This window comes from Petromyzon marinus, chromosome 11 (genome assembly GCF_048934315.1).
Source record: "Petromyzon marinus isolate PM22_M1 ecotype Great Lakes invasive population chromosome 11, UKy_Petmar_22M1.pri1.0, whole genome shotgun sequence".
NCBI lineage: Eukaryota > Metazoa > Chordata > Hyperoartia > Petromyzontiformes > Petromyzontidae > Petromyzon > Petromyzon marinus.
This window is the reverse complement of record NC_133677.1, coordinates 12,977,746-13,002,557: the sequence shown is the minus strand read 5'-3', so window position 1 is coordinate 13,002,557 and position 24,812 is coordinate 12,977,746. Positions and strand designations below refer to the sequence as shown.

The 24,812-nt window shown below is 43.3% G+C and overlaps 1 protein-coding gene across 6 annotated transcripts in view; it reads left to right on the top strand.

Moving 5' to 3' along the window:
• The window catches only part of LOC116941202 (nucleolysin TIAR-like), a 104,569-nt gene that overhangs the window by 23,894 nt on the left and 55,863 nt on the right, over positions 1–24,812 (top strand). For 3 of the 6 annotated variants that reach the window (XM_032951978.2, XM_032951981.2, XM_032951977.2), the window contains 2 exons: positions 13,943–13,997; positions 15,815–15,847. In XM_032951978.2, coding sequence (XP_032807869.1) covers positions 13,943–13,997; positions 15,815–15,847 — 88 coding nt within the window. The remainder of the gene's footprint in view (positions 1–13,942; positions 13,998–15,814; positions 15,848–24,812) is intronic. The other 3 variants (XM_032951980.2, XM_032951982.2, XM_032951979.2) reach the window with 1 other exon arrangement.

Genomic DNA, 24,812 nt, shown 5'->3' with positions numbered 1-24,812 from the left:
TCATTGTTGGGAACGCAAGTATATGACTAGGATTTGTTTTTGGGAAAGCTGAAATGTAATTTCACCAACCCACGAATTAAGTCCCTTGTCATACAAACTGAAAAGGAGAGGGCCTGCTCGGCCACATCGCATCACATTACCCGGTATGCCTGCCAGCATTCCCTCGTGTCTTCTGTGAACCAAATCCTACCAATCACTTTGCTCCCATGCGTATTGTTCACTTAGAAATGTACAGGCAAATGCCTGTGTGGCCAGGAGTATCAAAGAATAGTTTTATGAATCTACTGCACGTCTTTGGTAGATGCAGTTTGTGTTGCGTAATCTTTTCATACACGTGCAACGAAATGACACTTAATCTCTGACATTTGGCCCATATTTTAAAGTATGTAATGGAGTTTCACATTGAGTTTTTCGGCAGCAGCTTTGAGAGGAAAATGATACGTTTCAATATTTAATTGGTAACCGTATCATTCATCACTGATGGCTACATTTTTCCCTTTTAAGCTGGAGGAAGTCCTTTAGAATATTGTTGAGTTGCTGGTTTTTTCTGTGCCTTTAGCCTACACTTTGACCTTTTGATGTATGTATAACAGAGATTAAGGGAAAACAAATGTGATCACTCAGGTTGCCATGATCAAGTCTAGTGTGGCACGAGATTTGTTTTTACTATAATCTTCGCAAAATGTTTCGGCATCTTAATTTTCATGCAAAATCTGTTTCCTTTTTTGGCACTTAAAAAAACACCCTTTCAGCAACATTAATTACACAAACGGTGCGTTTATCTGCACATATGGGTATTGGCCAATTAGTTTTAGATTAACGAGCTCCAACTGCTCCGTGACAGCTGTGATGATGATGCGGCTCTGTCGGGTCACACGTGCATAAAATTGCAAGTATTGACTGTTGGGGGTGGGGGGGGGGACATGCTCAGCATGTCTGCAGGCATTGAGGCCATTTAGTCTCCCACATCCTTGGGTCAATTGAGCTGAGCTTGGCATTCCTAGAACACCCATCAAGTTTAGCCAATATGTTTAATTAAACGTTTGGTTGACGGTACGTGGCTGAAGACCCTTTGACTTGCATTTTAACCTGCATTTGAGGTGACTGGACAAATGAGCAGTCATCTGCCCAACTACAATGTTAAAGTCCCTAGTTGGCTGTAATAGTAATTTGAACCCATTCCATACAATATATACTCATTGAGAAACATTGATTTTCGACGTATGTATTCTGAGCCTAAAGTCATTATCAATAAATCGTTGCATTGTTACACTGAATAGCCATTGGTCTATCACCACAGTTTGTCAGGTTTCATATGTTGAGACGGCGATCACTAGGCTAAACAATTTCCTTATTGCCATGTTTACACAGGAATAGCTCATTGAGTCTCATTACTTCATTCAGCAGGGTCCTGCCAAGTTTCCACAGTAGGGGGGGGGGGGGTGGGCAATGATTGTTATTTATAATCCAAAACTTGAGTAATTTGCGGGTAATATTTCAAATTTGGATTGGGACACTCGCGCATACAATGGCCTAGCCTTGTGAACGACACCTGCTATGAAGCTGCATTTAACCTGCGGACCTCTGCAAGAAGCGGTGAACGCGCGGCTGCCATGCCATGTCACTACACCGGGCATTGTACAAGTTTTGGACTTTTGACTTGAACTAGCTGCTTTTGTTGCATTACTGTTGTCGTATGTGAGAGGGTCTTAGCAATGTTTATTCTATTTAATTGATTCTCGCAAGCTCGTGTGTAGTGGTTTTCTTCCATCAATTATAAGACCTCCACCAGTGGTCACCAGTTTCATGGATTTGTCCAGCAGTACAGGCTTTTTCAAGCAATATGACTCGTGAAACAGAAACAAACCACTCGGACACTCAGTACACTACAACCCTGAGTATTTAATAGATCAAAGCATCAACTGGTGTCATAAGCACGTCAACTTGGATCATTATTCTTCTACAGTATATATGGAAAATACGTGACCGACCAACGCAACCGTACAAACTGATATATGATGAAGAAAAATATGAATGTCTAGGTGTATAATCAGCCAAACTGTGAGCCCTCTAAAGTGTACTCCCCTCTTTTTAGTGAGGTGATTAAGTGATGTTATACTTGGAAAACATCTGTTACAAGGCAACCGCTAGGTGCTCCCTCCATGAGCGAGTACCAATACCTCCTCCGCACAGGTGAGGTTAAGGCAGCAGTCTCTCAGTCTCTCGCCACTCTTGGCTTGCAATAACTCAGACAGTCTGCAGCTGGCCATGCCTCTGCATGCACTGTTTCAAGGTTGCCAGCAAGGATGCAGTTCGCTCCTTCAGTGTGTGGCTGCACTGGAGTCCCAGTCACTGATGTGACTCGCAGTCAACCGCTGGTCGTGCCCACGCTAACGTACGGCAGGTGCCCGTCACTCCAGCTGGCAGAGCCCCTCACTGTCTCTGGTGTGACCGCCGGTCGTGCCCACACTAACGTACGGCAGGTGCCCGTCACTCCAGCTGGCAGAACCCCTCACTGTCTCCGGTGTAACCGCCGGTCGTGCCTACACTAACGTACGGCAGGTGCCCGTCACTCCAGCTGGCAGAGCCCCTCACTGTCTCCGGTGTAACCGCTGGTCGTGCCCACGCTAACGTACGGCAGGTGCCCGTCACTCCAGCTGGCAGAGCCCCTCACTGTCTCCGGTGTAACCGCCGGTCGTGCCCACACTAACGTACGGCAGGTGCCCGTCACTCCAGCTGGCAGAAGCCCTCACTGTCTCCGGTGTAACCGCTGGTCGCGCCCACACTAACGTACGGCAGGTGCCCGTCACTCCAGCTGGCAGAAGCCCTCACTGTCTCCGGTGTAACCGCTGGTCGTGCCCACACTAACGTACGGCAGGTGCCCGTCACTGCAGCTGGCAGAGCCCCTCACTGTCTCCGGTGTCAGGCACAAAGGTTTCTGCACCATTCTCATAACTTTCACCTCTAAGGTGATAAGTCGGACAAGGTATGCCTTGTATCAGACTCACAAATCAAAGACTAATATAGTATGCACATATGCAATACTTAACATGTGCCCACATATATGTGTTGCACTCCTTAATAGATATATCAAAACCAACCCACAGCAACTACAGATGCAAACTCTATTATTTAACCTTAACAAAATAGGAAATGCATTGGCATTAGAACTAAAAAGTTTACTCTCGAAGAACTCACCAGTATATGGAAAATATCTGAAAAACCAGACGGTCCTCTACCAGTCTGTAAAAAGAAAGTCTGTGCACCTCACAACAGACCGAACATTATATCAAGAAACAATAATTCTACTAGTAATGCATCAGAACAGTTATCTTGTTACCAGTGGGTCCTCTTCGTGTGGTAGCCCCTGGGATTCATGCCCTTCACATAGACTGACTTCAGAACGCCGAGTTCAATATTAAATGGAAATTTCCAGTCTTGAAATCACGCCCCTTCTCATAAATACGAATTACCGTTAATGCAACCAGACCATGGGATGATATAGAATCTAAGTCTTTAGACTAGGAGGCCGGATGTTATATCCATGTATGGTGTATGCTGCTTTTTGCAAGGACCAACATTTCAACTAACTTATTTTGGACAAAGAGCCTATGTCCTGTGAAAGGTCTCAGGTGCGATATCACTTATATATTTTTGGGCAGGAGAATGAAAGCCTCCCTTCCTAAACCATAACTCTGCTGATAGGAATTAAAGCCTTGTTTTAATGAGCATCAACAAATGTAGTATAATAAAGAGCAACTTCAAGACACTTGTGATGAAGAATTATATATCTAACTCGCGGGAAGTACCCGGCGTTGCCCGGGGGAAAAATATATTTCAAATCTTCTCGTAAAAACATGTGAACGCCAGGCGTTAACTTTGTTTGTCCATTTGTCCGTCAACAAAATTATATGAGGCTTGCAAAAGTCTAAAAAGTTATAGAAAGTGGGGGGTAAATAGTTGACCTAAAAGGTTTCGAAAATCGTCGACCCCCCCCCCCGGATTTTTTTTTACCCCCGCGTAGGCATATATACCTACACACCCTACATACAGTAGTGAGTATTATCTAGTGACTCTATAGTAGTATCTGACTCTACAATAGTATCTGGCTCTCAAGTAGTATCTACTGACTATAGGAGTATCTATTGACTCTATAGTAGTATCTGCTGACTCTGTAGTTGTATCTACTGACTGTACAGTAGTATCTACTGACTGTACAGTAGTGAGCTTCTGACTATAGTATCTACTGACTAGTAGTAACTACTGATCATAGTATCTACTGGCCCTATAGTAGTATCTACCGACTCTATAGCAGTAACTAACTCTATAGTATCTGATGACTATATAATAGTATCTGCTGACTAGCAGTATCAGCTGACTTTATAGCAGTACCTCCTGACTCTATAGTCGTTTCTACTGACTCTGCAGCAGAATATACTGACTAGTGGAATCTACTGACCAGTATTATCTTCGGACTATAGTAATATCTACTGACTCTACGGTAGTATCTACTGACTCGATCGTATCTACCGACTCTATAGCAGTAACTACTGACTGCAGTAGTATTTAATGAATATCGTTGTACCTACTGAATGTATAGTAATATCTATTTACTCTATGGTAGTATCAACTGACTATAGTAACTCCTTACTCCATAGTGTCTGCTGACTCTATAGTAGTATCTGCAGACTATAGCAGTATCTGCTGACTACAGTATCTACCGACTCTATGGTAGTATTCACTACTTATAGTAGTAACTACTAACTCTACAGTAGTATGTACTGACTCTATCTTAGTATCTACTGACTGTAGTATCTACTGACAGTAGTAGTATCTACTAACCTTACAGTAGTATCTACTGACTCTATAGTAGTATCAACCAACTCTATAGTAATAAATACAGACTCTAAAGTAGTATCTAATGACTATAGTATCTACTGACTATAGTATCTACTGAATCTATAGTCGTACCTATTGACTCTATATCAGTTTCCACTGACTTGTAGTAAATACTAACTCCATAGTAGTATATGCTGACTCTGTAATCGTGTAGTGAGTCCAACTGAGTCGCAGACGTCTTTGGACCAATGCTATTTATTCAGTAACTTAACATAAAATAACACAACCTACACGTGGGTGTTGAATGCTCATCTCGCCACGGTACGGCAGAACTAGACACGGTTCGCTATCCCGGCCCGGACCACAAGCTGGGTCCCGGACCGTGTGGCTAGAGGCTTCTTTTACCCGACGTGGATCTTCATCACCATCAACACGAAGAACCCTGAGCCCCTCACGGGGCCCCCGTTATATCGGCCTGGGCTGGGGCTGGATCCGCCCCTTGCCCCGCCCACCTTCTAGATCTCTCGAGCGCTTTCCCGAAGGCTCCCGAGAGCTCTTTTATACCACGTGACGGCCCAGTGGCCCCTGTCCACCGGTGGCCCCCCTCCAATATCATCCGGTCACGTGTCGGCAGGTCAACCAGCATATCATGCCCCAACGTAAGCCTGGCTGGCTTAAACTCTCGCTCCCTCACCGGAACCCGCACCACACACTGTACGTGGTGCCTCCGCGCTGACCAGCGCTCGCCCAAGCCCCGCTTGGGCTGGTACTACGCCCAGTAAGCGGGCTACACATAATAACACATTATCCGCCGTGGCTTTGTAAGCCCGGCACCACACAGTGACAATCACAGTCACTACAGTCGTATCTACCAACTCTGCAACAGTATACTGACTATAGTGGTACCTACTTACTGTAGCATTATCTACTGACTGTAGTATTATTTACTGACTATAGTAGTATCTACCTACTTTAGTAGTATCTATCGAGTCTATAATAATATCCGCTGACTATAGTAACTACTAACTCTACAGTAGTATCTACTAACTCTACAGTAGTATCTACTGACTCTATAGTAGTATCTACGACTGTAGTATCTACTGACACTAGTAGTATTTACTAACTATACGGTAGTATCTATTGACTGTATAGTAGTATCTACTGACACTAGTAGTATCTACTGACTATACGGTAGTATCTACTGACTGTATAGTAGTATCTACTGAATGTAGCAGTATTTACTGACCACAGTGGTATCTACTGACTGTAGTCGTATCTAATGACTCAATAGCATCTGCCGACTATAGTGGTATCAACCAACTCTATAGTAGAAATATTGACTACAGTAGTATCTAATGACTAGTATTATCTACTGAATCTATAGCTGTATCTATTGACTCTAAATCAGCATCCACAGACTATAGTAGTAACTACTAACTCTATTGTAATATCTGCAGACTATAGCAGTATCTACTGACTGTATAGTAGTGTCTACTTACTGTAGCAGTATTTACTGAACGTAGTGGTATCTACTGACTGCAGTCGTATCCACGGACTAAATAGTAGCATCTGCTGACTCTATAGTAGTGTCGTGGTGGTTATTCACGCGGACAACTTTTTTCTCCTGTCACTTTATTCGAAGCATCCCATTTGGATGCTCTTCTCGCGAAGTCTCCCTCTCTTGCTCCACAAGCCTGTTACTCCGCGCTCCTGCTCGCCTCTTACTGTATACTCCGCTAGCTTCTCACCCCACTAACCCCTCACTGAATCTCCTGCTTGCCTGTTCCCCGCTAGCCTAACACACACTAAGGATTCCGCTAGCCTCTCCCCCACTAGCCTGTTACTACACCCACACCTCCAACCTCGCCCGTGCCCCCATTGGGGGTTCAGCCAACACCGCTGGGGAGGACAAGGTGTGGAGGGCGAGGTCCCGGACTTGTCTTGTATTGACTCTTCACTTCTTCATCTCCAACCAACTCAACCCCGTTGCTTCACACGTTCCCCTTATACCCCCCCTCCGCATGAAGTGTCCTCAGGTGGCCCTCGTTAAGCTGGCGTCCTTCCGGCGTCTCTTGCACGTGCTCCCCCCCCTTATTGCCTTTATCTCTCGCCTCCTTGGCGCCTACCCCGTGTTTGCATTTGCAGCCAGCCAATCACTGCCTCTTCCCTTAATTGCTGGCGTCTCTGTGCTGTCTCCCAGGCCACACGCTTGCACCTGCTCGTCCTGACCTGACCACATTGTTTGCAACCCCGTACATGAATGCAACTGCTCTTTGCAAACCTTGCGCGCGTTACGCCACTACAGTAGTATCAACCAACTGTATAGTAGTAAATACTGACTCTACAGTAGTATCTAATGACTATAGTGGTATCTACTGAATCTATAGTCGTATCTATTGACTCTATAGTAGTATCCACTGACTATAGCAGTAACTAATTCTATAGCAGTATCTGCAGACTCTATAATCGTATCTGCAGACTCTGCAGCAGTATATACAGTGAGGGAAAAAAGTATTTGATCCCCTGCTGATTTTGTACGTTTGCCCACTGACAAAGAAATAAGTCTATAATTTTAATGGTAGGTTTATTTGAACAGTGAGAGACAGAATAACAACAAAAAAATCCAGAAAAACGCATGTCAAAAATGATATAAATTGATTTGCATTTTAATGAGGGAAATAAGTATTTGACCCCCTCTCAATCAGAAAGATTTCTGGCTCCCAGGTGTCTTTTATACAGGTAACGAGCTGAGATTAGGAGCACACTCTTAAAGGGAGTGCTCCTAATCTCAGCTTGTTACCTGTATGAAAGACACCTGTCCACAGAAGCAATCAATCAATCAGATTCCAAACTCTCCACCATGGCCAAGACCAAAGAGCTCTCCAAGGATGTCAGGGACAAGATTGTAGACCTACACAAGGCTGGAATGGGCTACAAGACCATTGCCAAGCAGCTTGGTGAGAAGGTGACAACAGTTGGTGCGATTATTCGCAAATGGAAGAAACACAAAATAACTATCAATCTCCCTCGGCATGGGGCTCCATGCAAGATCTCAACTCGTGGAGTTGCAATGATCATGAGAACGGTGAGGAATCAGCCCAGAACTACACGGGAGGATCTTGTCAATGGTCTCAAGGCAGCTGGGACCATAGTCGCCAAGAAAACAATTGGTAACACACTTTGCCATGAAGGACTGAAATCCTGCAGCGCCCGCAAGGTCCCCCTGCTCAAGAAAGCACATATACATGCCCGTTTGAAGTTTGCCAGTGAACATCTGAATGATTCAGAGGACAACTGGGTGAAAGTGTTGTGGTCAGATCAGACCAAAATGGAGCTCTTTGGCATCAACTCAACTCGCCGTGTTTGGAGGAGGAGGAATGCTGCCTATGACTCCAGGAACACCATCCCCACCATGAAATATGGAGGTGGAAACATTATGCTTTGGGGGTGTTTTTCTGCTAAAGGGACATGACAACTTCACCGCATCAAAGGGACGATGGACGGGGCCATGTACCGTCAAATCTTGGGTGAGAATCTCCTTCCCTCAGCCAGCGCATTGAAAATGGGTCGTGGATGGGTATTCCAGCATGACAATGACCCAAAACACATGGCCAAGGCAACAAAGGAGTAGCTCAAGAAGAAGCACATTAAGGTCCTGGAGTGGCCTAGCCAGTATCCAGACCTTAATCCCATAGAAAATCTGTGGAGGGAGCTGAAGGTTGGAGTTGCCAAACGTCAGCCTCGAAACCTTAATGACTTGGAAGATCTGCAAAGAGGAGTGGGACAAAATCCCTCCTGAGATGTGTGCAAACCTGGTGGCCAACTACAAGAAACGTCTGACCTCTGTGATTGCCAACAAGGGTTTTGCCACCAAGTACTAAGTCATGTTTTGCAGAGGGGTCAAATACTTATTTCCCTCATTAAAATGCAAATCAATTTATATCATTTTTGACATGCGTTTTTCTGGATTTTGTTGTTGTTATTCTGTCTCTCACTGTTCAAATAAACCTACCATTAAAATTATAGACTTATTTCTTTGTCAGTGGGCAAACGTACAAAATCAGCAGGGGATCAAATACTTTTTTCCCTCACTGTACTGACTATAGTGGTATCTACAGACTGTAGCATTATATACCGACTATTAAAGTAACTACTGACCCTACAGTTGTATCTACTGAATCTATAGTAGTATCTACTGACTATAGTCGTAACTTCTACCTCTATCGTAGTATCTGCTGACTATAGCAGTATCTACTGACACTACAGTAGTATCTACTGACTACAGTAGTATCTCCCGACTCTTCAGTAGTATCTACCGACTCTACAGTAGTATCTACCGACTCTGCAGTAGTATCTACCGACTCTACAGTGGTATCTACCGACTCTACAGTGGTATCTACCGACACTACAGTAGTATCTACTGACTCTACAGTAGTATCTACTGACTACAGTGGTATCTACTGACTCCATAGTAGTATCTACCGACTCTACAGTAGTATCTACTGACTACAGTGGTATCTACTGACTATAGTAGTATCTACCGACTCTACAGTAGTATCTACTGACTCTACAGTAGTATCTACTGACTCTACAGTAGTATCTACTGACTATAGTATCTACTGACTGTATAGTAATATCTACTGACTATAGTAGTATCTACTGACTCTACAGTAGTATCTACCGACACTACAGTAGTATCTACCGACTCTACAGTAGTATCTACTAACACTACAGTAGTATCTAGTGACTACAGTAGTATCTACTGACTACAGTAGTATGGCGAAGGCAACCACCATCACGAGCCAGCTTTCTCGCGCATGCGCAGATGCGTGCTCTTGCATCTTCCTGTGCTTATAAAAGGAATGAATAGTTAATTTAACTACTTTAAATTTAACAAATGTGAAATACGAATAGCGCTTTCTCGTCCCGGGGCATATCGCGTAGTATCCGTGTATTGTTTTTTAATACGTAAACCCCACAGTCTGTCAGCTAAAAAGGTCACAAGCTAGCCGCTCGGACAGACAAAAAATGACTTGTATAGGTAAGATATTGATTACGTATTTTCATAAAGGGGCACACACCCAACACTGCACTGTTTTTTTATGTTAATGATGTACTTACCAATCAAAATTTAGTTTTACGTGCCAATACTGCCCTCAATAAAATAGACATCAGCGCACATTACAAGGAAACGGGAGCAGTACAAGGGGCATGTAGCAACAGGAATGAGAAAAAATCCATCACAACCTGAGCGGCGAACAGACTGCTCAAAATACGAGTCAAATTAATGCACATTAACACATGCGAGTTACCCTATGGCAAATATAACAATATTCTGCACGTCACCTTTTGTGTTGGTGTGGTGGCTTCAGGATTATGGGCTGCGATAGCCTCTTGTGCATGATTGATTGCAATTCCATTTCATACCAATTTAAAATGAAGGGAATGTTAAACAGTGCGTTTGCTGGACACAGGACCCAGCAGTATTACATGTTTAAAAAATGCAATGATTTCGACAAATAGTTTTACTTTTGATAAAAAAACTTTCGTGACTGCAGGGATTCATATTCTTGGTTCTTGCCGAAAGAACCAAGAATATAAATAGTTTTACTTTTAAATGTAAGGAGTCTTAGACCAAAGTTTTATGCCTTAGTACCAGATATAATCGGCTTACAAGCACACTTTATTGCCGTTTCAGAAACAGCTTACACATATTCTTGGTTCTTTCGGAAAGAACCAAGAATATGAATCCCTGCAGTCACGAAAGTGTTAAATCAAAGCTTACACATCGATTACAGATTCCGATGTATCGATCCAGCTCAATTTTCTTCTGGTGTTATCGGCCAACGGGGGATAGGGATTTTGATTCTGCATAATCTCATTTAATTTTCTCAGTCGTTCTGTCTGAACCTTCGTTATTTGTATTGATTCCAGTAGAAATGTCACATGGATGGTTTTTCGTCTATCTACCTGTTAGTGCTGACCTCCTGTGCTCAACCTTATTAGTTAATTGCTACTTGATATTGAGTTTGCCTTCACAAGCTCTGAATTGATTGTTGTTTGTGCTTAAATTTAACTCTTAATTCCTGATGCGATAAAGCTGCTAACCTTTGCCATTAACCCGACTTGATAATAGAATGCACAATCGGCAATGCAAACAGATCAGAAGTGTTTCACCATTACACCCAGCACTGGCCACCTCTTCACGTAAAATCTCACATGTATGTTGGTCTGCACGATCGTTGCTAAACGCCCAGATACTCCTTGCAAGATGATTATATGAAGATTCATGGAAAGGTCTGATCATTTAAAGACTTATTGCAGACTAGCTTTACTACCCGGCTTCGCCCGAGACTTGGATTGTCTTGGATGAATACAACGGCCTACGCGGAGGGTGGGGATGCATGACGTCAGCAGGCACACTGCATGACGCTGCCGCATGTGGGTGACATCACAAATGATGTCACCCACATGTGATGTCACCGCTCACTTGCCGTGCAAAATATATCCATTATTGCACACCCCCCGCCCCCAAATACAAAAGTGTATTTTTAGACTTTTTGCATTGTGTACGGTCTGGAAGCTACCCACATGCCAAATTTCAAGTTTGTTGCATGTCAGGAAGTATGCTAAACATTTCGAACAGACACACATTCACAAATTTCCCTTTTTTATATATATAGATCTGTTCAATGCAAATTGCTCAAAGGTTCTGGGGATTATTGCTGTGGATTATTTATTTACAAGCACCAGTAATATCCAAGTCTGAAAAAAACATTAAGGACTTACGCATTTCATTGTTTTTTTGTATCAACAACACACTTAATTGTTTTGATTTAAAGCTTTCGTGACTGCAGGGATTCATATTCTTGGTTCTTTCGGTAAAGTCACGTAGAAGGGAAACAATAAAATATTAAAATATAAAGCAATAAAATTCTCACGACGTTTCGACTGCAACACAAGCAATCATCATCAGGAGTGAAAACCACAACAAGAAAATTTGAAAAAAGCAACATTTTCTTGTGGTTTTCATACTTGATGTCGATTGCTTATGTTGCAGTCGAAACGTCGTGAGAATTTTATTGTTTTATATTTTTATTATTTTATTGTTTCCCTTCTATGTGACTTTACCGAAAGAACCAAGAATATACACTTAACTGTGTTTAGTTTGTTGTCCTCGCCCCGCACCTCCGACGATCACAGTCGGCTACGTACGGTGTGAAAGAAGTTCTACATACAACTAGATGAACTTAACCGTCAGACAGTCGAAACTTGAGCTCTCGATAGAAAAGACAACTGTAATCAGCCACTGCTTTCCTACAGCTCGGCAATCTGCACAACCCAGATGATTTAAGCACACATCTCCGATTCGCGCGGTTGGCCACGTGCGGTGCGAAAGAAGTTCGACACACAAAGCAGGAGTGGCAGTCGCACCCCTGGGTGCCATCACCTGCAGAGCTATCGCGCTCTGCTACACGTCCTCTTAGCAGTGGCACTTAATTGCGCGGGATTCTTTTCTATTTCGGATTCGTATCGCCCCCTTTGCAGGGATGCCCGATACTTGACAGCACACGACTTAAATTTCGATTTAAAGCTTTCGTGACTGCAATGATTCATCTTCTTTGGTTCTTTCGGTAAAGTCACGTAGAATGAGAATAAAATAATAAATTGATAAAATAACACAATAATAATATTTTACCGAAAGAACCAAAGAAGATGAGCACACGACTTGCTTTTGTAATCCTCCGCCAACCATGCTTGGGCATCGGCAGGAGTGGAAGCAGTTCAGGCGTGTGTCACGCTCAATGAGCGAGATGCATTCCGTAACAAAAAAAAGTCTCGGGAATTGAAAAGGCGTAAAACGATTGTCGCTTTCCCATTGACTCCCATGTTAAAAGCTGAGATACGTTTCAGCCCCAAAAACGTCCACTCTGCAACAGCCTTTTTAAGGTGAGAAATACAAATTATGATTATAAAATAAAGTAATTAAGCATCAAACGTAATACCATGTATTAAGAGCGACAGTGCTTTGCGGGTGCCTGGGATTTATGTTATTTGAAGGGTAGGTGTTCGTGGGTGGAGGGAGCGGCAGAGGCCATGCAGGACCGCCGATTCAAATATCACTCGTCACTGATGTTAGCTGTAACTGGGAATTGAAGCAGGGATTCTGAGTTAGTTTAACACTTAGGCTTTCACGACCAATACCCATAATATCGTTCTTTTGGGGGGGGGGGGTTAGATAGTGTAAATATATGAATGTCTTTAAACCCGTTGCTGGGTTAATAGCCACAATGCAGGGTTGCGAAATGGAGCACTACTCCCTATCCTGGGCGTCTGCAATTAAGTAGCACCGCCACCCACCCCTGCGCACTCCCCCAAACCCGCCCACCCATCCCTCCACCCTCCCCTCCACCCTCCCCTCAACCACCCCTCCTCGACCCATCCACCCACTCTTCCCCTCACCCACCCATTATAATGCTACCCCCCTCCCCCACGACGTAACACGCAGACAGACGACACAACTGGTAAACGAACAGCTGCGTCCCACCCCCCCCATGCCGTCATGGGAAGCAGATCGAGAGGTTCCTGCTCGCTAAGTGAACATTTTGCTCATTTTGGGAACAAACTGGTATCAATTTAAATGGCTCGTTATTATGAATTGTGGAAAGAACGCTTGTTAAGCAAGACATGCCTGAAAAAAACTTGTACATATTAGCTGAGTTATTAGCTTGCTCACTTTTGACCTTTGCAGCAGTTTATAATAATTAGTTATAATTCTCACCCATTGATAGTCCATTGCTGGATGAAGGCTTCCCCATGTCACCATCAGTCATTGGGGTTGTTTGACTGTACTTCTCCATGCTGGTCAGTGAGGTCTGGTGAAGGCGTGTGGGAAGGCTGAGCCAACAACTGACTTAGGGATCACTCGCAACTGACGTTATCCATTTACAAGAATGTAACGCGGGTTTCCAGGTTTAGAGCATGGTGCTCTAACCACCACTGCTCCACCACACTCGCAACTGAAAGTGTTCCCAAGTGCCTGAGCCTGCCCCCCGCATTTAACCTGCATGTTTAATCCCAACGTATTTTTTGTGCCTTACAGGAAGTGAAAGTGAATTGGGCCACAACACCCAGCAGCCTGAAGAAGGACACAAGCAGTGAGTGCATGTCATTACGTTCCCCCCCCCTCCCCACACTGCACCACCGCCGCCTACTACACGGAGCCTGCCGGCCCGTAGAGCTGGCAGCCACAGCCAGACACAGGCCCCCCTCCCTGGCTTCTGCTCTGAGTTTAGAGAGAGAAAGAGAGACCAATGCTGCCATCTTGAGTGAGGTGTCGTCTTCCCTGTTGACCGATGATAATAACCACGTGTGTTGCACACAGACTCCTCTTGTCATGTTCGTTAAAGCCGCACGTTACTACCAAGGCCTTCTTATCAATCATTAAATAAATGCAGTGTTCGCCCAACTGTTAGACTAGTTTGAAGATATATTGGACTGACCATGATGACTATCTAGTAATGTTATCACAATTTTATCATAAAACTAACTTCCATTTAATTTAGTAAAAAAATTTTTTACTAAGCAAAGCCTCATTAGGTGTGCTAGACTAACATTAGCCCTGATCTGTGGTAGTGAGCCCAGTTTCATTTGCACATACCAATGAGGAAGCCAATTCCCTGAGAATACCCTCACGCAAAAATATCGTACCTTGCTGCCCAGCAGGTGAGTATCCAATGTGCAGAATTCCTTTTCCATCTGTCAGTGGTCCACTCAGCCCCACTCCTATAAGTTTCTCAATTGCAGTTGCGTGCCAGTGCACCTGGCAAAATTTAATGTATCTAAAGCTTATTTATGCATTGTGCCTGCGGTGTTGCATACGTTTAGACAAGGCTCCACCAACACTTAATTTACAATTGTTAAACTATGGAAGGCATTGACCATGAGTGGCACGTTGATTTTCATTTGCCTGTAGTCAGCGCACGCCTTATGGAAATAAATCAACAAGATGTCACATGTCTGCCATGCATATACCAAAGCCAAAAAAAAAAACCCCATACAATAATTTGGCTGAACATACTATCGTGGGTAGCAGTGACTCCCCGTGTAGCTTGTGCACATGAATGGCAGGAATGGCCTTGGCACTTGCGTGGGATCGGCCAGGTTTAGCAGTTCCACTCGTGCTAGCGGGTGCCTTAGTTGTTGGCTACCTCGCTTAAGGTGGCACCGTTAGGCTTGGCATTGGTGAGTCTCGTTGGGTGGCACTGCCTCTGTAATTGCTGCCAGTGGGGTGCTTGTGTCGCTGTTAGTAATGTCGCGCGGTTAAACATATTTTACGCAAAGCATTATTTTTCTCATTCACTTAATTTTCCCTTAAAACTATTGTTTATACATTTTTTTTAAAGAATATTATAAATGAACATTTTTACTATATATGTCAAAATGTGTGTTACATATACCGTATTTGTATACCCAAGTACTTGTATGCATATATGCCTGTGGCTGTGTTGGCACATATGTATATAAATACGTTAATGAATTGCATAGCACTGCTGCAAAAAAACACAATGCCGTTGCTTTCTTCACGTCTGATAAAGAATTCCCTCGGCGGCATCTCGGATGCCAAATCGCCTAAATGGCCACCTTTTGAGGCATGGGCGCACGTAACTTGATTGCCCGGTGATGTCAAGTGACCGCCCGCCCCCCCGCCCCCCACCGAGTGCCCCACAGTGTAGAGCCACTTGTAACGGTCCCCCCAATCGCTGTGTGTTTTTGCAGCGGCTGCTGCTGCTGCTGCTGGCTAGCTAGCAGTGCAATCGGCGATGTGCGCGGCTACAGCTTTGTCCGGATTGTGTTGCGGATGCGTCGCGCGGATTTAACAGTTTTAAGCGCGCCAAATTCATGGGAACGTGGCAGTGCTGGTTGTTTATAGTAGAGTTCCGTAATAGTAAAGAGTTTCATGTTTTTAAAACAGGCCCATCTACCAACTTTGGAACACGCCAGTTAGGTAGGTACACACTTAGTATTGCTCCATTTACATACGTTTGTATTTTTATTCTTAATGATATTGCCTAATATTGTCAAGGCACCATTGAATTTTTTGTGTAAGTTAAAAACAGTGTGTAATTTTTCATTGTACTTTTTTTATGTTTCACAAAAATGTGTTAAAGGACAAAAAAATGTTTAAAAATTGCTGTCTTGTTAGGGAACATGGATATAAGCGAAATTGCACTGCTAACGCATTTTCCCCCCACAATATGATGCCAATTGATAATGTGTAAATGTGTTGTCCTCTACAAATTGAATATTTTTTTTAAAAATGTGAAATTGGAACGTAGTAGGCAGCTGCATAAGGCCACGCGCCTTCAACCTGTTGCAAAAGGTGAGCGGAACCTAATTTTATACTTTTTTTTATCAACGGCCAGCAATGTTTTATTGACTTTCTCTGCTTCTCCTAATACTTGCCCCATCTACCCCCCCCCCCTTTTGTCACCCTAACCATGGAGCTAGACTTAGACTAGAAAGGCCACAGTCTCTAAAGGCTTGCAACTGCGTACGCAGACCAAGCAAAGCGGCTTTCGCGTTTAGTTCAACATACTCTTTGGTTCTTTCGGTAAAGTCACGTAGGTATAAACTGAATTAAATCACGACGTTTCGATTGCAACACAAGCAATCATCATCAGATGATTCATCAGATGATTGCTTGTGTTGCAATCGAAACGTCGTGATTTAATGTATTTTATTTTCTACCTACGCGACTTTACCGAGAGAACCAAAGAGTGTATGGACCCCTGCAGTCACGAAAACTTAAAATCTAGATTAGCTCAACGTGTTTATGCATCGCACACGTTGGTGGAGGATAACGGGGTGGGGTGTGCAGTGTGGTTGGCTGAATGAATTGTGCTTTAAAAATGGGACTGTAAGCAATTTAGAACTTTAGGCTGACCTTTGATGGTCTCTATGGATACAGAACATAATTAGAGGACTACACGTTGGATGTAGCAAATGTAAAACTGTAAATTATGGTTTCGATACCTAGAAGCTTAAGTGCTGCTTCGCATGTACAACAGCGTTAAACAATTACGCGGGTCTTCCTGCTGAAACAAACATTGACGAGTGCCCATATCACCTGGTGGCTCTCAACCATTTCAATTTACAGGAGACACTCTTCAAATGACAAAAACACTGTTGAATTAAACGGTACTTTCTACGTGAAGTAAAACAAATCAATGCGAAGAGCGAGGATATTGCAATGCTCATGATCAGCTGATGAACCTGGGTCAGTGGTGGAAATTCCACATTCCTGCAGTGGAGGACAGATTATATATTTGGTGGATATTTTTGAAGTCCCATTGCATGTTAGCTATTTACACTTCAGAGAGAATGCATGAAAACACGAGCACAATTTTCAATTACATTTTTATGTATTTTTTGTTTAAATAACCGAACCTAGGGGTAGGAAACCTTTTCCCTTCCGGGGGTTGAATCGGACTTTAAAATATATTTGGAGGCCCACATTGACGTCCAATAATAACGCAAAAAATAATGTGTGCGTTGACTGATTATAAAGTGACAGAAGTGAGTGAGTGCGGTGCTAAAATTAGAAACTGTTGCCACGTAGAAAATTTTTCCCTCAGGTTTCCGATGAGTGCAGCTAAGTTGCTTTCATTGATGGATGAACATTGTTTGCAGGGCATTTTGACGCGGTAGGCCTCATGATGTATGTATGTTGTATGTTTGTGGAACTTATTTTGCACCCTACGGAGCCAACCGTGCTAATCGGAGATGTAATTGCCAGCCGTCTGAAATTAAGTTGCAGGACAGAGATGTCCCGCCCCTGATTTAAACAAATTTTCGACAAAGTTCCACTCATACGATGCACAATGTATATTCACAAAAGTAAAAAAAAAGTACAATATTTTACAGTGGACATTTACAAATGTGGGACATAATACCTCGGCCACTGCCATGATAATGTGGAATTTCCACTTCGTATATACAATGGATGCCCTGGAGTGGTTTACTTTTTATGTTTGACTCGGCCCATGTAGAAATTTCATATACACAGACATCCCACAATGGTGGACACAATGAATATCACTTTGTGGCAAGTCCAGATTGGTTGTTCCATAGATGTCCTGGCCCTGCCATGGGCAAGTGCATTATCCACTTGGGGCCAATGGCTGCCAAAGGGGATGATCAGCATTGCTCATGAGAGCATGTGGAATCCTTCACTTTTGTTCAGGTTGGTGAACTGTGATCCGAGTTTAACACCTTACAATAGTGGCTAGTGATGTATAAATCTGGTTCCCCTCCCAACCACCACCAACATACACTGACCAGCGTGGTGAAGTGTATGGTCAAACAATCCACAGAACTATCATTTGTGTAGGGAGGCCTTAATCCAACAGAAGTAGATTGACAAAGGACTGTAAATTATAATATAGTTTCTTAAAATAGCTTGTTCTTTTTGTCCAATATTGAATTGACAGCAGGCTGTACATTTATATTTTCACGGACATCTGTCATTATACGGCAACTCAATATACGTAATTTCGCGATGACGTAACTTGCAAAGTAATAAATAAATTTGGTCTACTTTACGTGAACTTAGCATTTACGGAATTTTGATTCTATAAATAAGATTTTTTTTTGGGAGGAAAAAAAAATCTCACAATGGCGCGCACGGTCTTTCGTTTGTCCTACCGTGCGTTTCGTGGCTTGCGCTGTGTGCTGTTCACACTGTACCGGTTTCCCGCAATCTTGGTGCAGTCCCAGGCTTGGCGCGTTTTGCTTTCGCCCCTTTGTGTTGACCACGCCTCGTACTGTACTGTTCAGGATTTCATCCCTTTTTTCATCAACGTTCTTCAGCAAAAAGTAAGTTCAAGATGTCTGGAAAGAGCGCCATTCAGTGCGAATGATAGCAGAAGTGCCAACAAGAGACGGTGAAGCAATAATCTTAGATGAGTTCATTATCATCACCAGTCTCATCATCATCATTATTATCCGCACCTCCAGTTAGCATGGTTGGCTGCGTACCATGCGAAAGAAGTTCAACGTACATGGTACTGCAGAGAATTTTTATTTTGCGACTTACTTTGAGTATTAAAATGTTATGAAATATTTTTTGTTGTTAAAGATGCGCTTTAAAAAGGTTTGCTGCATTCTTGATTGCAATTTTATTACGTCTTTGGGCCGAACTTTTGTCCGTAGGAATGCATCTCCGATAAAACAATGGAAGTCAATGGGAAAATATGCATAATTTAGACGGACAGCCTTTGAGGGGTGCCCATATGATACGTTTCCATTAAAAAAAATTTCATGCTATTACAGTCTTACATAGAACAATTTATTCAACTATGATAGGAAGCCGTTCGCTGTCATATTAACTTTCTCAGAAATAGAACTTTATAATATAGTTCATTATGTAAGTGATTAATGGGATTTTTTAAAATAATAATAAATGAATAGACCGACCCCAAGTATTGTCTCTGGTGGGCTATGACATTGAACTCTACAAGATGGCAGCACAGCCGACAGACGGTGGCTTCACTTTTATTGAGACAGGCAAGATTACAACGTGTACTAGCGCAGTGTAATATTAGCTCTGTAACACTCATGCTGTCTCGTCTCAGAGTACAAAGCAAACCCGTAGCATTCTCGCATGTCACATGCAAACCAGGTGTGCGGCATAGCGGAGTTAGGATTTCGGAATTACGTCTGGCAATTGGTTTGCATTAGTTCACATTTGTACGGAGCTCTTTTAAGATTTTTGAAAGTGAAATTGCCCCAATTGTGCGTGTTAAAATGAGTAACGGATGCACCCACGGCACACTGTGCTGCGAATAAATACCACTGGCCCGAAACGTTGCCAATTGTATACTTTTCCTTTTAAGGCCGCAGGAAATAGAGTGTTCAGTTTTTTTTTCCATTATTTGTACCCATGACCGGGACGTTTTTTTTCTCACTTTATTGGCTTAAAAAAAATGACACTGCAACACGGTGTGGTGGCAGCGGTGGCAGCGGCAGCGTCAGAGTTGTCGACCGAGGGCACGCGCGTGGTTGGTTACGGGCCGGCGATTGTCTCCCCGCGTTTCATGCACAGCTCAGTAGTCCGTGATGCTTGCACAATTATTAGTCCACCTCTTAATTCAGGCAGTCCCTTAAACAATTACTTAGTAAATGTTGCGGGCGCAGCCATTCAATGAATGGCTCGTGAACCCATTGGCTGATGTTTTAATTGGCAGTGCTCCAAACTAGTGGCTTCTTGTATGACTCCCTATTTTGCTCTCAGTGCCTGTTGTGAACATTTTGGAAGCCTGCCAAGTGCCGAGTTGTGTGTCTGTGTTTTTTTTGCTTTGGGTTGAAGCTGTACTCGCTGATCATTGCAGTATTGTTCAGTGTAGTGCCATTTGCTTTGGCTTGGGAGGGATTGTTGGGTGGCCAATCAGGATTGCTGCCATTGCTCGAAAGCATTTGCAAGCGAGTAAGTTTGGTAATGTTGCCTTGTGTCTATTACCAATGCGGGAATGTTCAATTCCTGATGGGACAAATGTTTGCGCCCGCTGTTTGCATAATAATGTTGGAGTAATGTATTTCATTGTATTTCCAATGTTTTTGGTATGCGGAACAGATGTTTTTATTTAATTAATTTGTGTGATTTTATTATTATTTAATTAACCACAGTGGTCTATACCAGCCATTATGGGTCAGTCACATGGTCGAGTGGCAGCTCTTTTGCCACTAGTTGTGGAGGGTCATGGTTCGAGTCCAGGCCGACTTGGTTATTTGTGCACGAGTATTAACTGTAAGCACCGTCTGCTTCGCAGCGGACGTAAAAAAAATCCAGTGACTTATATTTTATAAATGCTCGCAACTTACTTGAGTGGGAAATGCTGAAGCACCCACTACTGACAGCAGTCTAATGCCCATTCGCAGGCCGGTGAAGCCTATACACCTTGTGCCGCAAACGGTCAGCTGTCATTGGGTGTGCCCTTCTTCAGACTGCTGCAGGACATTGAAACGGTTGGGATGAAATGTGTGATGGAATGCACTTTGAGTTGCCGAGGCATTTAATCATCCTTATCCTTACCGCTTTCTTATGAAAGCGTTTTCCCAAAAGAGATTCACAAAGCCTAAGGAAGGTAATACAAATGGACAGCTCGTGTCCATTTTACTTTAATCTGCATATTTACATGTCACTCAGTACTATCTTGAAAATAAATGTGCATCCAACCAAGCTGCTGGTTTGGATCCTTGGCCATTGCCCAGAAATTTCTGCTGTGGCATTATCGCAAAATGGCACTTAATTGCATGCGTGTCTGTCTTCACGAGCGTCCTTTCTGCGAGAATTCGCCATAACGGGCGACTTGAATTTAGAGCAATCTTTTCGCAATACAAGCAAATGTTCGCGTAACGAGCGGAGGAGACCCATTGATCGAATGCGTTTCGTGGCGGCAGGAGGCGCACCGCGGCGCGCAGCTGGTAAACAGCTGCGCGCGTATGAGGGAGGGGCCTCATGGTGGCACTGTTGTGGGTGGGGGGGGGTGATGTGGGGAGGGGTATGGGGTGGGTTTTGGGCGGGGGCTGCGGCGCTAATTAAATGAAGACACTGAGAACAGGAATCTGCAAGCACTGTGGTTCTTCATGTGTGGTAAGTGTTACATTTTACGTGTTATTTCTTTATTTTTAAATTGCAATTTGTATTTCATACGGGAAAAAAAAGTTGTTCAAGAGTGGAACATTTTGGGTCTGAAACATAACTCGGCGTTTAACATGGAAGAAGTCAATGGGAAAGCAGCGAAGTTTGTTTGACGAACTTTTGCCTAACGACCATTTTTTGCGGAATATCTTGCTCGTTAAGCAGGATGGCTGTGCTGTGAATTAGGCCTTGCATTAAATTACTTTACTCTGCCATTCATGTTTGGCAAATGTCTCTACAGGTGCCATCAATTGGCTCAACAAACTGGACCTAAATATCTACATTTATTTTAGATGTTTTTTTCTACGTTCAGCCACACGAGAAGGATCGTCATACCCTGAATCAAATTTGCAAAAAATTTGCTGAAGCAAAAGTAAAAAAAAAAATCCCCATATTAAGACCTGAGGTGAAGGATGACGTGAATCCAAGTTTATGCTCTCCTGATGAATTACAAACTTAATTGTTCATGCTTTTAATATTGTCTCCAAAATGTAGGCTTTGTTCATGCTTATGTCTATGCGGTTCATCAATTTTACTTCATCGATGTGGTAAACTGTATTTTAAGTGTATTGGCAGAATGCGCAGACCTTGGTTAAAATGCATCCCAATGGTACTGGCCCATCCTGGTAGTGGCATAAGGCCTACACACTCGTATTAAATGTTATGGATAGTACATTCAGGGTGCATTTCTAGCACTGTTGATTTAATTGACTGATTTTCCCAGATTCCCTGTTGAGGATCGAGATCTCAGAGTGAGTTCCTCTGCTTTTAAACGCGCTGTTCTTTTTAAACACTGAAACTTAATACAATTTGCTCTTGCATTTTTCCTTTGTGCAAATTGGCCTGTTAATTGAAGGAAAAAAAACTACTCTTGTGCACAGCTTGTAATTGTCGGTAGGTGAAAGTCGAGCCACATTTTGCTTTTCGTAAGTTGGCAAGCATGAAAATAACGTGCAAGAGTTAACAGTGGTGCACTCGCCAATAGCACCGCCACAAGCGTTCGTGTGCGAGCCGTATGGGCTGGATTGACCATACTTCACGCTCGTTGGCACAGGTCGGTGAAGGTGGAGAGAGGGCATTGGACATGGGCGTTTAAAAGTACAGTGGGGGTTGAGACAGTGGCGTTTGCTGCATTGCCCTCTGCTTGCCCCTACAGCATTGTCATGAGTACTGGCTTGAACCGGTATTCAGTCAGTTTACTGGTCAGAGAGTTAGGGGATTTCCCATTTTGCATGGGAGCGTCGTGTGTGGTTCGTGTCAGGGGGGGGCCTTTTAAATTATTTTCTCTTGCGAGCGCCTCCCCACATGAATGTGTGTGGTCGATGTCCTCATCGTACATAACACCAAACGATAATGATTGTAATTGTGACGAATATAATTAAAGTAAAAGCAGGCAATACGTCTAATCTGTCTTTGCACATAAATAATGAAAGTATTTCTTTCACAACCCATCAACCGCACGTGTCATTTGGTCTGACAAGACCCTCATTGACCATATGGCCAACAAGATTAAAACCTAAATTAGATTTCTATACAGAAACATGCAGTATTCCACCTCGACTCCGTCTGATTATAGTTGCAGCCACCATCCTGTCCACGTTTGATTATTGTGACACCATCTACCTTAAACCAAATCATTCCACTCTACCATTCCATTCTCCGTTGTGCAGTTGACACCTCTTCCAGGACTCAATCATTAAAACATGTACATTCACTCAAATCTCTCCCCCCCCCCCACCTTGGATATGGATATTCAGAGACCACCACTGAGCTGTCTTCATCCTCAAGGTCCTCTTAAACCAGTGGTTCTTATCCTTTACTGCAGCCTTTCGCCCCTTCGGTTCTCATTCGTAATTTTCTTTTTACAATGTTAATAAATACACTGAGGGTTTGATGAAACAAAGTAGTTGTACTTACGTGCCCGTGCGTAATTTGTGTTTCGATGATTTCCCGACTAAAAATATCTGGCCATGTCTCGCACCCCGAGAGAGAGAAAAAAAAGTACTTGCGTGTTGCTGCTGCACGTTTCTGAAATACTCTTTCTGCTCATGCAGTTTGATTCCCTTCCTTCACTGCCCCCTATGTTCACTACCCTGTTAGGCCAAAATGCAGCTTACTTGCACCTAACTTTTTCTGGTGCCTCTTGCTCTCGTGTTCTATACTTGCACTGGGTTTTATATTGTCGAGTGTTTCATTCACGACCGTTAAATACCTCGTTAGTTATGCAACATTCATTAATGACCCGCGTGTGCGTTCTCTGCGATATTCATGTTTGTTTTTGTCTTTGTTTTGATGTTTCTACTGTGATCATGCACCACGGAACTCCCTTGTAAAATAGCCAGGAAAACTGGCTTAGAATCAGACTATTTGTCCTGGAGAAATCCGACGTGCTATGAAGCTCTTTTTCACATGTCTAGTAGGGGCTAGTCAGAAACGGTATCATCCATGTAAGAAATGAAATTAACTTAAACCAAACTCCACATGCAGGTGCATAAGTTCAGCAGCATTGATTCAAGGCACGGAAACTCCAGTGTCAGTCTTAAATGTTCACCACGTTGGTGAGAATACACGTTGGTGTGTTTGCGTGTTCTTACATCAACGCTGTTTCAATGATGCATTCCCAGAAGACCGTGCGGCTGATGGGTTGTGTGAGAAATTATTATTTTTTTAAATGTGCAGACATGGATATATGAAGATGTATTGTCTGCTTGTTTGTTTGTAAATTTGTAGCAGTTCTATACAGAGCAAGAGAGAATTAAGCTTTTAAACCCCATTTGTCGCTTTTCTCCAGGCAGTGACAGTCCATCATCTTGAATGACTACAAATTGTTATTACGGAAACCTGTTCTTTCTGACATGGCCCTGGTGAGCTTTTTCCTGCACAATACAGGACCCTCCTGAAATATTCTTGAGGGTTTCTCTGGATCAGTGACACTTATGACGTTATTGGCCTGTATAGTTTTTCTATATGTAATGGGTTCAACTGAGTTGCAGACGTAGACTTTGGAGGCAACACATGTATTCAGTTCCAGCACACCGGGGTAACTTCCCCTTAACAGAATAACAACCCCGGGTGGTGACCTCCCGGCTAACTACACTAGTTACCACGTGACTGGTGTAGTTAGCCAGGCGGTGACCACCCGGCTAACTACACTAGTAACTGTTACCACGTGACTGGTGTAGTTAGCCAGGTGGTGACCTCCCGGCTAACTACACTAGTTACCACGTGACTGGTGTAGTTAGCCAGGTGGTGACCACCCGGCTAACTACAC